The 13576-nt window shown below is 47.4% G+C and overlaps 1 protein-coding gene across 14 annotated transcripts in view; it reads left to right on the top strand.

Moving 5' to 3' along the window:
* The window catches only part of PPFIBP2 (PPFIA binding protein 2), a 147103-nt gene that overhangs the window by 97335 nt on the left and 36192 nt on the right, over nt 1-13576 (top strand). For 12 of the 14 annotated variants that reach the window (XR_005983897.1, XM_041730027.1, XM_041730024.1 and 9 more), the window contains 2 exons: nt 2111-2242; nt 11795-11977. Coding sequence is in view for 13 of the 14 variants with exons in the window: in XM_041730027.1 (XP_041585961.1) it covers nt 2111-2242; nt 11795-11977 (315 nt within the window). In the remaining variant the exon portion in view is untranslated. The remainder of the gene's footprint in view (nt 1-2110; nt 2243-11794; nt 11978-13576) is intronic. The other 2 variants (XM_041730031.1, XM_041730028.1) reach the window with 1 other exon arrangement.

Genomic DNA, 13576 nt, shown 5'->3' with positions numbered 1-13576 from the left:
TCTCTTCCCATTGGTGGCTGCAAAGCTCATGTGCACAGTAGGGTCCATCTCTAGCAGTCCACAGAACTTTAGGGTAGGCGTTTTATACTAACTATGGCTGTGGCTTTAACTTACCTACTTTTCCTACCTGCTTTAATTTTATGATTTTACATTTTAACTCAAACTGTCCGTTTTTTGAACTGCCTCGAATCATTTTTGGAACAAAGCAGGTAGATGAAAGGTTGGAGAGGGAAACACAGAATGAGGCGGGGGAGGAGGTGAGAGTAGGTGGGTGTCCAGGTGAATTGCGTCTTAAGAGAGCCTTAGCGTCAGGCCCTGGTAGAAAACGTGTGCTCAATAAAATCTTGACAATTTTGAGTGGCAATTTGCTGGACTCCGTGAATATTTGTTGATTGGCTTTTTTCAGTATGTATTTTGTTATTTCCCTTAAAATTCTTGGACTTCTTCCTTTGTTTAGGAAACAATGCGATACGTTAGAAATGAGTTTTGGAGTCAAACAGACTTTGGTTTGAAAACTAACTCTGCTGTTGTGGATTGGCATGTGTTTTGGCCAAGACGGGCCAATCTTTGGGCCTGGTTGCTCATCTGTTAAATTAGGATAATATTTACTGTTGAATCACTAGGAAGGTTTATTGAGAGCATGCATGTAAAGTACCCAGCAGGGTCTGGCACAGAGGAAGCACTCACGGAATCTGTGTGTCTTCTCTCCTGCCCCCTCCACCATTATACACATTTATCTGGCAGACTCCTTATGACCAAGTAGGCTGTAGTTCACACATGGCAGCGTTGCCACCCCCGCCCTATAAGCTAGCTTCAAGTCCAGCTGAAACAGGAAGAGCTGGCCTCTTTTACCCAGTGCTCAGAGAGCTCATTTTGCTGAACTTCTAGATACTCATCCCCTCAGATTAGCAGGTGGATAGTTTGTAGCTTGGTTTTCTGAGACCCTGAGGGCCTTGGCCTAGGGAACCCTGTATTCCCAGTTAAAATCTCTGTCCTGTGTGGTTTGGTTTATGGTCTGAGGACAGTTCAGAATATGTGAAATTTAGCTGTTGGGTCAGCATATTGGTCACCATTCTTATACTATGGTTGCATTGCCCAAGAGAATAAAGAATATTCATACTATAACAGGATAGTGTATCTTTTTCGGCTGCTTATTTGTGGCTGGTTACTTTCTGAATTGCCTACTATAGTCTCCTTGCTGGGACCTACATATCCAGTGTCTACCAACCATGTGCCAAGATTTCGGAGCTCATGGACCATTGCCTTTTGCCATTGGAGAAGTGTTGCCCCTGGACTTTGGGAATGCTCGTGGTTTTTGAGGTCCTTCATAATTCCTAGTAGTTCCCAGCAGGTATTTTGTCTATCACCTTTGTTTTTTTTGTCTTATGTATGCTTATGAAGTGTATGTGTTAAAGGCAGGTTGTTGTCTGCCACTGTTCTAGTGATGGCAGGATTTATAACCTCCCCTAGTCTAGCCTTACAGTAAGGAAAGAACAGTTTTCCTGTTTAATCCCTTGGTGGCTCAGAAAACTCCATATCACATAGGCTAGGAAAAAATTCCATATCACATAAGTACAACTCTAATCATTCAATAAATACTCATTGAATATCCACCTTATGCTCTAGTTCCTTCCTAGGCTCATTGCAGTGAGACTTTACAATGAAATTTGTTGAAGACGGGGGCTAAACATTGAGCCCATGAGATGATTTGGAATCCTTGATTTTGAAAAATATGTTGTTAATGTAAGCTTGTGTTTGTTTGTTTTGGTTGAGAGGACCTGCTTATTTTCCTTAAAAACAGAGATAGAAACATTTAGTTCTTTGAGCAAAACTGTCCATTTTTCTGTCTTGGAAATACTGGTTTCTCTAGGTAAATGTGTTTTTGAGAGCTGTAGTTCACACTGTTTCTCAGAGCACAGTGGGTAGTGGCAGGGGCTGCGCTCTCCCTGAGTGACCCAGTAGCAGACCAGGTCTGTCCCTCCTAGACCTGTGGCTCATATGCAGCAGTCTCAACATACAACTTAGAGATTGCCTTCTGCGCTCTGGATGGAGCTACAGTTGCCCTCGTTGCCATGGAGGCTGTGATTTTGAGATCTGGTTTTGCTTGCAGGAGCTGCTAAGCCGCACATCTCTTGAGACCCAGAAGCTTGATCTGATGACTGAAGTTTCTGAGCTGAAGCTCAAGCTGGTTGGCATGGAGAAGGAGCAGAGAGAGCAGGAGGAGAAGCAGAGAAAAGCAGAGGTGAGTGTGATATACCAAATTCTGGGGGGAGGGGGTATCCATACTATTCTAAACTCAGAGCAGGGGAAGCTAGCCTAATGTGGACTCAGGCCATCTAGTCAACCCCAAGGCTGGCAGCCACTGGGCGCCAGCAGCATCTATGCACTAGAGACGCAATGATCTGTTAATACCAAGTTATCAGGTTTTGCTGTGGCTGCAAATTTCAGCAATGCCCAAACCACCCAATTTTGGCTCTAAGGCTTTATCTTCCCTCAAGCTGCTGACAAGGATGGAAAGGGAAGCGGTTGGGGTGGGGGGCCGTGGGGAGAATCAAACAAGATGTGAAGGGACCCAAGATGTCCTCTGTGAGAGTTAAGGTAGTGACCATGTATCGGGATGAAGTCCACTGCCCAGTAGGCCACTGTCATTACAGCAAAGGAGTGCACTTCATGGACCCAGATGGAACTCTTAGATTATGTGTTTCTTTTCTTCTGATAGGTTTTAGGAGGGAGCCCATATAATATTTTCCTGCATCGTTCCTGTTATTGTTTCAGGCTCCATAATCCCATTGGCTAGAGCATGTCAGACTCCTTTTTGGGATAAATATTGTGGATAAATTCTAGGCTCAGAGCTGCTTTTGTTGAGTGAGAACATCCAGTTGTGTGAGAACCTTAGGTGACCACCTTCCATGTACCTCGACCTACAAGTCCCCATATTTGCACCTGGATGTGTAAGATGTGGAAAGAAGATAGGCTTTAGGATTAGAAAAACCTTGATTCAGTTATTGGCCTGTTTAATAGGCTTTGGACTTCATTCAGCAAGCTAGCTGCTTAATTTCTCTGAACTTCCATTTCTTTATCTGTAGAACTGTTAACTGTGTGAAGTCCGAATCAAATCCCAAAAGTTAAGTCCCTATCATAGTATCTGGCATAATGTAGGTACCTGGTTTATTCTCACCCCCATCCCCCACCGCATCCATGTAGGCATCTCCAAAATCTAAAGGTGAATGTTGTTCCTTTCTATTAAGCACTACCATTCTTGTGCACTGAAGCCTTCCCTATTTCTGTGTGTACTGGGTAAACACTGGTGATTGGGACGCTTTTAATACGTGGGCAATTCCACGCATTGCTTTTGAGAAGCTGCTCATTGGTAAGTAGGGTTGCCAAAAGATCTCTCCATTAAGCTTTAGACCGTGTCTTCTAATGATTAAGAGTTGGAATCAGATCTTCCAGCTGTAATGTGGAGCTGAGCTACTCATTAGCTTTGTGATCTTAGGCGAGTAAAATAACCGCTGCTTCTTCCTCTGTAAAATGGAGAGAGTCACACTATTTCCTAGCTGGGTCAGAGCGGGGAATGAGATCATGAGGGTACCATCCTTAGCATAGTGCTGGGCACATAGTAACAGCTAGCTTGTATCAATTACTTACTGATTATATCATTAAGCATGCTGCAGATGGAAATGTAGATTAAGCTACTTTTACAAACTGCAAGGTCACGCAGACTGAGCTTATCTGGGTGAAGTGTTAGTTGAATAGACTTTGCTTCTTAAATGTTCAGAAAGAAGGAAACTGAATTTTCTCCAGGTTTAGAGTTTTGGGGTTTTGTTGCTTTAACCAGTGTTTCAAGCTGTGTGATTCCCTGTGAACATGTATTAAGGCTCTGGCGGCAGAAATCAGTAAAGTCTGAGAAGTCTTAAAGTGGTAGAGACAACTCAAAACCACTTAAATTAAAAAAATAAGTAATCATGGGAGGTTCTTAGGTCACACAACTTGACGAGTCTAGGGTTTGAAGTCCAATATCACTAGATCCAGGTGACCTCACAATTGCATTAAAACTCAGCCTTAGTGTATATCTTGGTTCTGCTTTAGTCTTATTTTCAGGAAGGGTCTCCCCATGTGGTGACACAGATGGCCTTCAGCAGCTCTAGATCCCACCAGCGGGTGACCCATGGAGAGAGAGAGAGAGAGAGTCTCTTTCTCAGAGGTCCAGCAAAAGCCCCAGGATTGCATCTCATTGGGCCAGTTTGGGTCACATGCCTGGTTCTGAACTGTAGGGAGCACATGGGTGGGTGTGAATCCATCTTGGAGAGAACGCAGAGTTTGCACCAACCTGGGACAGCTGAGTTCCTTTCTGGGGAAGACAGGATGGAAGGCGAGCTCCCACTTCTGGGCCAAGTACAACTAAAGTAGTCATTTTGCTGTTTGCTTTATTTTTTCTTTTCCGAGGGATTATATTTCAATCTGAATTTTTTGTTTTTGTATTCCTTTAGGCTATTCATGCATGAGGCAACATGGACTCTGAGCTGCTGGCTTCAGTCCTAGAGATAACGGCCCTTCCCAGTTGCTAGTACAAACATAAGGTTCTATGTGGAGGAATTTTTTTTTAGGCTGTTCCAACCTGTGATACTCCGTGAACAGCCACATGACCTGAAATGCATTTCTCCTTCTTAGGATTGAACATAATCTTTGTTGGTATGCTCAGAGGCTCTATTTGCAACTATCTGGAGCACCAGAGGCTTAAAGCCGCAGGGAGCTGCTACAGCCAGGGCCCCCCGTAGTCACGTGCGTGGATGTGTTCGAGGGGGACACTTAGCTAAGGTCACCAGAGGTTGTACTTACATGGATAAGGGGAATGCTGCCTCCCAGCCTGCACTGCTGCTGGGTTTTTTCCAGTGAATATACTTAGCCCAAGGCCTGATGGCTTGTGGTTTGGAAAGGCAGGACCTTTCTCTTTGTTTTGTTTGTTTTCTAGGGTAGCTGGATCTGAAATTTCCTCCATGTAATTCAGGCTTTATCCTCAAATTCCACTTTATGTTTCAGTGAAAATTTAAAAAGAATGCTGTTAACAAGAGCATCGCAGGCTGCTTTTTCTGTCTGGCTCTGATCCTCACCATCCCCTGGCCCCAGCCTGTATCCTTACCTTTCCTCATAAGCCTTTTGCAGTGATTCTGGGGCATTTTAGGAGACCCAAGCTTGGATCAACTAGGTTTGCTCTTGAGAAGCAGGACTGCAGAGGAATGGCTGCCATGGAAAGTAAATACCAGAATTAAGAGGATAGAACATAAAAGATCCAGAGGCAAAGGAAAACCTCTGGGTGGCACACCATATCACAGGCATGTCCCTCCGGAGGCATATTCCTTGGAGATGGGAGTCTGGTTTCCCCAAACCACTGGAGGCACAGGGAGGCTCGCAGCTGGATCTCTTTGGGATTGAAGAGGTTGGTGTGTAGTATCAGAGATCCTGTGAAGAAAGGAGCAGGGATCCAGCATGTTCTGGAAAGTGAAGGCCTCCCAGTTGATCAGAGATATACCCAAGTATGGAGAAGGGGCCAAAAAGAGTCTTTAGAATTTCTGGCAGAAAAAGGAATGTCTTAAGGCACGGGCGGGATTGTCCTCCTTTTTCCTTCCTGTGGTGAGCACCTTGGAAAGGAGGGATTCTGGTTTCTGGACGAGGCAACCAGAATGATGGACTTGGAGCACAGAGCAGGGACTGAGAAGATGATGGTGTTTGCTCTGGGAAGAACTGGCCTGAGCAGGAGAATCTTCCACTTTTTATTTTATGTATTTTGTTTTATTTACTGATTTTTATTAGCATAGGAAATACACTCCCACAATTCAAAAATTAAGAGTGCATAAAAGTTCATGCAGCAGAAGGTCCCATTCCGTGCCTCTGAGGCCCACCGTCAGGAACCACTGTGATCATTTTGATTGTATCCTCCCAGAGTTATGCACAGACAAGCAAACTTATGTGGAGAGATGTATGTACATATACACACACATATTCTCTGCCTCGTTTTTGCACACATGCACACTACTGTAGACCTTCTAATTTAGCACTCTGGGAGTTTATTTCTAGACCTTCTAATTTAAACTCTGGGAATTTAATGTACCAAGTACATTAAAAAAATTATATCTGCATATTTCAGTATCTGTACCCTAATTTGACCTGTTCTCTCTTGATGGACATATAAGTGGTTTCCAGGTGTTTGTTATTACAAGTAATACTGCTGTGAATGATCTTGCATGCTTGTGAGGATACTGAAGTGTAATCGATGGGCCAAAGGCTACATGCACAGATTTTGACGGATATTTCCACGTTGTCCTCTGGAGCACAGAGGTTGTGTTCCCATCAGTGATGTGTAAGTGCCAGACCAGTATTAAACTGAGCGTGAAGGAAGAGAAAGAAAAAGAACTAAGTAAAACTGGGAACAAGTTTAACAGGTCGGAAGGTGTCAGGACCAGTGATTTCACATAGAAATGAGCCATAAAGAAGAACGTTGATGGTTGGTGAAGCAGGAGTAATAAAACCAGCTGAGAGTACAACACAGAGTGGCAGTTAGAACCTCAGACACATCACCTAGACTTGGTGACATGGGACCCAAGAATGGGACAGGGCTACCAGAGGGAGAAATAGACCTGTTGTGAGGGGTGATGGACCAGCCTTGGGAAGAGAGATGGATAAATGTCCATTGAAGTGCTGAGCCCGAGGATGGATCCCTTGGAAAATAACACACAGGGTGGGAGGATGAGAGGGCAGTGTCCTGGAAGTGTCAGGTGCCTCATATAGTCACCCCCCCCCCTCCCCGGAGTGCAGGAGGGAAATTGGTGCACTCTGATACAGATGCCCAGGCCCACGGAGGCGGACAGGGGGACAGTGGTGGGAGGGGGTGGCAGTTTGCATAGCTCCTCAAAATCCCTACCAGCTCAACACTGAACATATTTGAGAGGCTGCCTTTCAGTGCCCCGCTCCCTTGCTTGTTTCTACCCAGGTGGGCGCAGAGAAGGAAACTGGGAACTGCTGCTCTGGCTGTGATGCTGAAGCAAAGGAGACACTAGTTTATGAGGGCAGTGTGTCGGGTGCCTTGGGTGTGCACGGCCACTGTGCTGTGAGTCCCCAAAGGCGAGGGTGGGAAAGCCACATGGAGACAGCCGTGCCTGTAGGCTTCGAGAAATCATACCTTTGAAAGTTTAGAAGGAACGCAGAAGACAACTCAGAATATGGAACTAAAAAATAATGTTGTTTCTGACTGCAGCCTCACAAATGATATCGACAAAAAGGAGATGCTTGGGGGCTCCTGGAGAGAAGCTAGTTTTCAGAGGGGCTTGTATGAAAACTAGAAAGGACAAAGCAGAGTGCCCCTGCATAAGCAGCACCAGCAGGGGCAAACCCCAAACAGAGGGACAGTGCCAAGGACAGGAGAGGCACTTTTGGTTAAAGTTACATCCTCAAGAAGATCAAAGAGAGAACAGGCTCTGTTCCACTGATGCCTCTGGCACAAAGAACTTAGGGCAACAGTCTCCAAACTGCTTGGTGTCAGTGAATATTAAGGTATCAGGGAAACTGGGTGAGTTGTTAGCAAACTGGAGGTGAACTATTTCCTCTTCCCCCACTCCCCAGCTGGCAAAGAAAGTTAGATAGGTTCTATGAAATTTAGTCTGTTGAGGCTGGGGTTAACCCCTATGATGGGCTGTGGGAGGCTGGGAGATCAACTAGGGATGGTATTCATTAAGAGCAAGTTATATCAACTTGACTTTGTGTGTTGGGCCAGGAATGCATCGTGTGGGATAGACGGGGTAAATGTGTGCTTTGTGAGGCATTGCACAAACACTGCTCAGGCAGTCTTTGGATGAAATAGAGGAATATAGGATGGATGCTAAGAGAAGTACTCCAGTAATAATAGCACCTAGAGACCAACTCTAGGAGGATTTATTGTAGAGGGTGACAGTCCTCTGCCCTCCTGCTTATTTAGCATTTTTTAAAAAGATTTTATTTATTTATTCAACAGCACAAACAGGATGAGTGGCAGAGGGAGAGAAGCAGACTCCCCACTGAGCAAAGAGCCAATCTGGGGCTCAATCCCAGGACCCTGGGATCATGATCCAAGCTGAAGGCAGACACTTAACCAACTGAGCCACTGAGGTGCCCCTGATTTTGCATTTTTAACATATAATGTGGAAGCACATCTAGAAGGTCATGAAGCTCTGATGATGTGAAGCCAAAGAAAAACCAACTGGATCAACTGACATTGAGATTCATAAAAACCTATATAGACTGGAGTGATAGCTAGGTTGCCAGGAAGAGGGTAAAAGAGGTCAGAAGAACCTAAGTAGTGGAAAATCACTAAGGTATCGAAGGAAACACTTCATAACAGAGCCAAGCAACTTGAGGACAGGAACATACATGTGATTTGACCAGGAAGAGGGTCCTGAGGAAGATAAGTGGCCCTCATGGTGGAGACAGTTTGTCTGCCTGGAGACCTGGGGCCAGGGAATGAATGGGGTGATGAAGTCAGATAGCAGGTCTAGACTCTTCATTTGAGAGGTTTAACGATAGAGGGAACAAAAGAAGGAACAGGGCAGTGAAGTTCTAGCAGCTTCTATAAAAGAGACAAGCAGGTCTAAAGACAAGCAGGGCTAGTACACAAGGAACTAAATAAAGATTCTGGAAATGAGTAGTCAAGATGGTGAGCACCTGAGGGAGTGCAGAGCCATTGCGTGGGCTTTTCTTGTCAGCGATCAATGTCATGGGCCTTGACTGTGTCCCATGACCGTTGGGTGTTTTCTGTTACTCACCTAGTTCATATGGCTCAAACACTTGGCAGAGGAGAGGCAGTGGGGGAAGGGAACCCACATTTATCTGATGCCTCCCATGTGCTAGGTCCTGTGCCAGGTGCATCACTTAGGGCTCACGTGGTTAACCCTTCACAGTAACCCTATGAGATATAAACCCTCAATTCTACACAAGTGAGGGTGGCCCCGGTGGTGCAGCGGCTTAGCGCCGCCTGCAGCCTGAGGTGTGATCCTGGAGGCCTGGGATCGAGTCCCATGTCGAGCTCCCTGCATGGAGCCTGCTTCTCCCTCTGCCTGTGTCTCTCATGAATAAATAAATAAAATCTTAAAAAAAAAAAAAAACTCTACACAAGTAAAAACAAGTGTACATGAGTCTGCAGCCTGCACGCTCCGACGGTGTCATGCCAGTGCCATCGTGGCATAGTCACCCCTAACAGGCTAACGTCCCTCTCTGGGGAGGTAAAGGCTGATTGTTACCTTGACGGATTGCTTTTGGCTCCATCCTTGATTCATCTGCCATCCTTCCTTCTACCCCAAGGCTCTTGGTTAGAGGATTCGATGTAAAACTTTTAAAAATTGCCTTCATGCCACTGAATTCCCAGCTGCATTTCCCCCTCTCCTCAGTATTCCTCTTATCCGCACCTACCTTTCCTCTTCTCATACCTCACAGTGGCCACTCTAAATCTGTATCCCCTTTTGTTTGACTGCTACGTCCTTTGAGAAGGAACTTACCTGCTTTACAGAGATCAAGGCCATGGGGAAGATCTCCCTCACCTTGCTGTTGCTCATCTAAAGACTGCCTGCCCCCCCACCCCACCCAGCATTCCCTTTGTGCTTAGCTAATCCCCCCATCCCAGGCTGCCAATTCCAGTGCCTTTCCTTCCTCTTAATTCCTCTTGCCCAGCTTCTTGATCCTCAAAGGTAGTCCTAGGGACCTACCTGCTAAGTGGTTAAAGTACCAAAAGACTTTGAGACTTTTCAGGAGAAAAAGCAGGAACAAACTGAGTGCAGACAGTCTTTTCCCCATTGAGCACCTCTCAGTGGTGGCCAAGTCCATGGGCAGTAGAGACAGAGCTGGACTATGATGCTTAGTGGTTCAGGCTAGTCAGGTGAGAATCCTCCCCTACCTTTGTCATGCGTGTGCTCTAAGCCAGCAACGGGTTTGGAGCCCAGTGGTGCACAGAGCACAGGCCAAGTCAGAGGCCAGTGTCTGTCCTGGGACTGCAGGTAAGAAGGTAGAGGACAGGTATGCCCCAGCCCATTGGTGCTGGCCCATCAGGGACCAGTAAGAGTAGAGCTGTGGGGAGGTCTGAGATCCAGGGCCCTGAGGCCCATAAGGGTCACCTTGATTTCTCAGCCCAATCCTCTGGTCTTGGTAGGAAAATGTCTTATTAGACAGACAGGCCTGTGGGAAGAGAACCGGGGCTGTCTGTGGGCCAGCTCAGGTGGACTGGCTCACAGAGCAGCTGGGAGGCTGGGGGGCTGCTTATGCTGGCAAGCACCGTGTAGCCCTCAGTCCAAATGGTATCAGCGGGAAGGAGAGCAGGGGCTGTAGCCCAGCACCCTCTCAGCCCTGAGCTGCCATTCAGACCCTGTTTCCCTTCTAGGTTGGAGAAGGGGATTTACAAAACAAGATACCAGTGGGAGTTTCTCTCCTTAGACACCATTGTCATTAGGGAGGATGGACAATTTCCTGCTGGCACACCTGGATAGTTCTGTGGTGCCAGCAGCAGGCCCTGGTACCAGATGCCAGCGCTTAGAATATCAGTAAAGGTGGGCGGGGAGGCCTACGCAGTTTCCTTGGCTGCCACTCTGTCCACCCAGGTCTCTGCTCTGCTCTGTTGCCAAGTGTTTCCTTAAGTCCACATCCCCGTGCCACAGGCTGCTCATAGCATCCCCCAACCTCTTGGGTTTCTTGCTACCATGAGTGGCACCATCATCTACCATGTTACCGAGGCTCATGGCTCACTCGCTCTCCTTCACTCCCACCCCCGGGCAAGGCACCTGCCTCAGTGGCATCACCTAGACTCATGCCATCCCTTTCTCTTGACCCAGGCAGAACTAGCCACTCCCTGGAAGCCCTATGTTTTCTGGGTAGTGGCACTAACGGCCTGTCATGAGTATTTGTGTGTCTCTCCCCACTCAGCTGTGAGCACCATTGGTTAGTGTGGCCGTGGGTCTCTGCACAGTGCCTAAATGTCAGTGGGGTAGGTGTCAGAGGTCAGAGCTGCTAGTGAGAGGGATTCACAGTTGAGTAGATAAGTATGAATTCCAGGGATTGCAGTGGCTTTTCAAAATTGCCATAAAAGGGGATCCCTGGGTGGCTCAGCAGTTTAGCGCCACCTTCGGCCCGGGGCGTGATGCTGGAGTCCCAGAATCGAGTCCCACGTCGGGCTCCCTGCATGGAGCCTGCTTCTCCCTCTGCCTGTGTCTCTGCCTCTCTGTGTGTGTCTCTCATGAGTAAATAAATAAAATCTTTTTAAAAAAATTGCCATAAAAGGCCAAATGTTCTCGAGGCTACCAAGGAGTCTGGTTTGGAGTGGGAGGGTTTGGTATAGAGCGTGAGGCAGAGTTTAGAGTTGGGACGTATAAGCGTGCATAAGTGTGCTGCGTGCCATGGTTCACCTGCACACGGGGGTCAATGTGCTTATGGGGGTGGGGTTGGCACCCATAGCCCATGTAAGGGGTGTGTGGGTCTCTCTGTGTGCCTGTATCTGCTGTTCCAGGCCCCGGGCCTCACTGTTCCTGTGCCAGGATGGTCCCGGTGTGGCACTACGGAGCTGCCGGGGGTTTGTTCAAACTGCAAGACAGCCCCATAGATGGGGGCCGGTGTCCGCGAAGATGCCACGTCTCTTGGTTCCCATGAAGAAAGTGGGTGGTCCCCCCGGGGCCACCTGCTGCTCGCCCTCTGCATGCTTCCTTCTTTCTGGGCTGCTCTGCTGAGGAGCTTTGTGTGGAGAGCTCACTGACCCTGAGTGCTTTTTTTCCCCTCTCTCTTCTTACAGTCAGTTCTGAATGTGATCAGTGAGCTGCAGGAGCAGATGTGTAGGCTGCAGCTGGACATCCACAGGCAGATCCAAGAGCGCCTCTCCCTCGGTAGGGGCGACCCTGAGGAGGTGGCGGCCGGTGACGGTGCGGCCCAGCCCCCGCCCTGCAGCCAGGACGGTGCCTGTTGGGAGGGGTCACCTGTAGGAACCACACTTAAGTATATCAGAGCATGCGTGTGGGGGGCACTTCACTGGTGGAGGGGCTGGGGTTTCTTCTAACCTTAAGTGCGTGCAGTGGCTTAACATGGCTCTGTTGTTACCTCCGGGCTGAGCTCTGTGACCCTCCCTGAGCAGGTCTGAGTAGGTGAGGCCACCCCTCAGACAGGCAGTGGCACTCGTCTTCCTCGGGGTTGGGAATGAGCTGTGTCAGGTGCACTGAGGGCGTTTGTGCCAATGGAAGCCCCAGGAGTTCCCTTCCCAGGTGTGATTCAGACACTGCTTCTTCTCCTGGGCTGGGAGAGTCGATGAACTTCCATCTCATGGGATTTCTTTTTTTTTTTTTTTTTTTTTAAGGAAAATATAGCATCATGAAAGAATCCTTTCAAGTTTATTTTTAAAGAAGTTGATCCCCAGTGAGAAAATAGAACACAAGTTTCCATTTGCTATGACAATGAGGTCATCATCTGAGTTTCTAGGAAACATTCCCCACTTCATCACATTAGAGGGATTTCACAACCTCTGGGCCCCAAGGGGTATATCTTTCTGGTATTCTGGACTTGGCTCCTCACACTGCTGGGACCGGGTCCTGTGTGACCTGGTTGGGCCTGGTGATGGAAACTGCATGGAGATGACCTATGCCCCTGGGGCCCACTGTCAGAGAGGACTTGAAAGCTTGAGGGAAGGTCAAGGTCATAGGCATGAGCACTGCAGAGGGTTGGCCTCGGCTCTGAGGAAAGTTACCACGATCCATATTCAACTATGGAACATATTGAAACTCTACCCAGACTCAGGCATTAGGGGAAGTGCTTGGGGGCAAGGGGGTTAAGATGAGGGGGAGATTACATTAAATTAAATAAATGATTGAGGGGGAAAAAATTATAAGGGGATAAAAATGAGAGTCCAGGTATAAGTGTGGATTTGGACAGGGAAGTGCTGAGAAGGTGCTGGGCATGCCCCATGTTGAGTGGGTCACCGCAGAAAAACCTCTAAAAGAGGCTAAAATTTGCACCAGTGTTTCTAGATGATGATGGGCAACAGACAACCTAGAAAGAGAAAGACGTGCCCCTGACCACATCATGCTCTATGTCTCCTGGTGGTGGCCTCTTAGGCAGGACCAGAAATGTTCTCACAAAACCATCCTGAATCAGCTGCAAGTCCCACCAGGCCTTAAAGTCTAATGTTGCAGGTCATGGATACAAGGAAATTAGCTTTTTTTTTTTTTTTCTAAATTTTTTTCTAAAAGGGCATCAACAAATGGTTACCTTAGCTATGAGAAAATCTTTCTGAATTACCCTACAACATTCAAGGATCAGCAGTGTAACTTTTTGGCAAATTGTCTCAGCTCCGGGCCAGTTAAATGATGAATTGAATTTCACATGTTCATTTGTCAGGAAGGAATGCAGACCTACTGCGTGCCAGAGGGAGCAAAACAGACTTGGGGTTAGCCAGACCCCTCACGGAGTTCACAGTGTGGGAGGAGAACTAGCCGTTAGCCATCATATCAGTAAATGTCTGATTGCAAAGGATGTAGGAGAGCCACAGGTGCCCTGTGAGTGTAGCAGGGGGGCCTGATGAAGTGTG

This window comes from Vulpes lagopus, chromosome 15, assembly GCF_018345385.1.
Source record: "Vulpes lagopus strain Blue_001 chromosome 15, ASM1834538v1, whole genome shotgun sequence".
Taxonomy (NCBI): domain Eukaryota; kingdom Metazoa; phylum Chordata; class Mammalia; order Carnivora; family Canidae; genus Vulpes; species Vulpes lagopus.
This window is presented reverse-complemented; position numbering and strand designations above follow the sequence as displayed.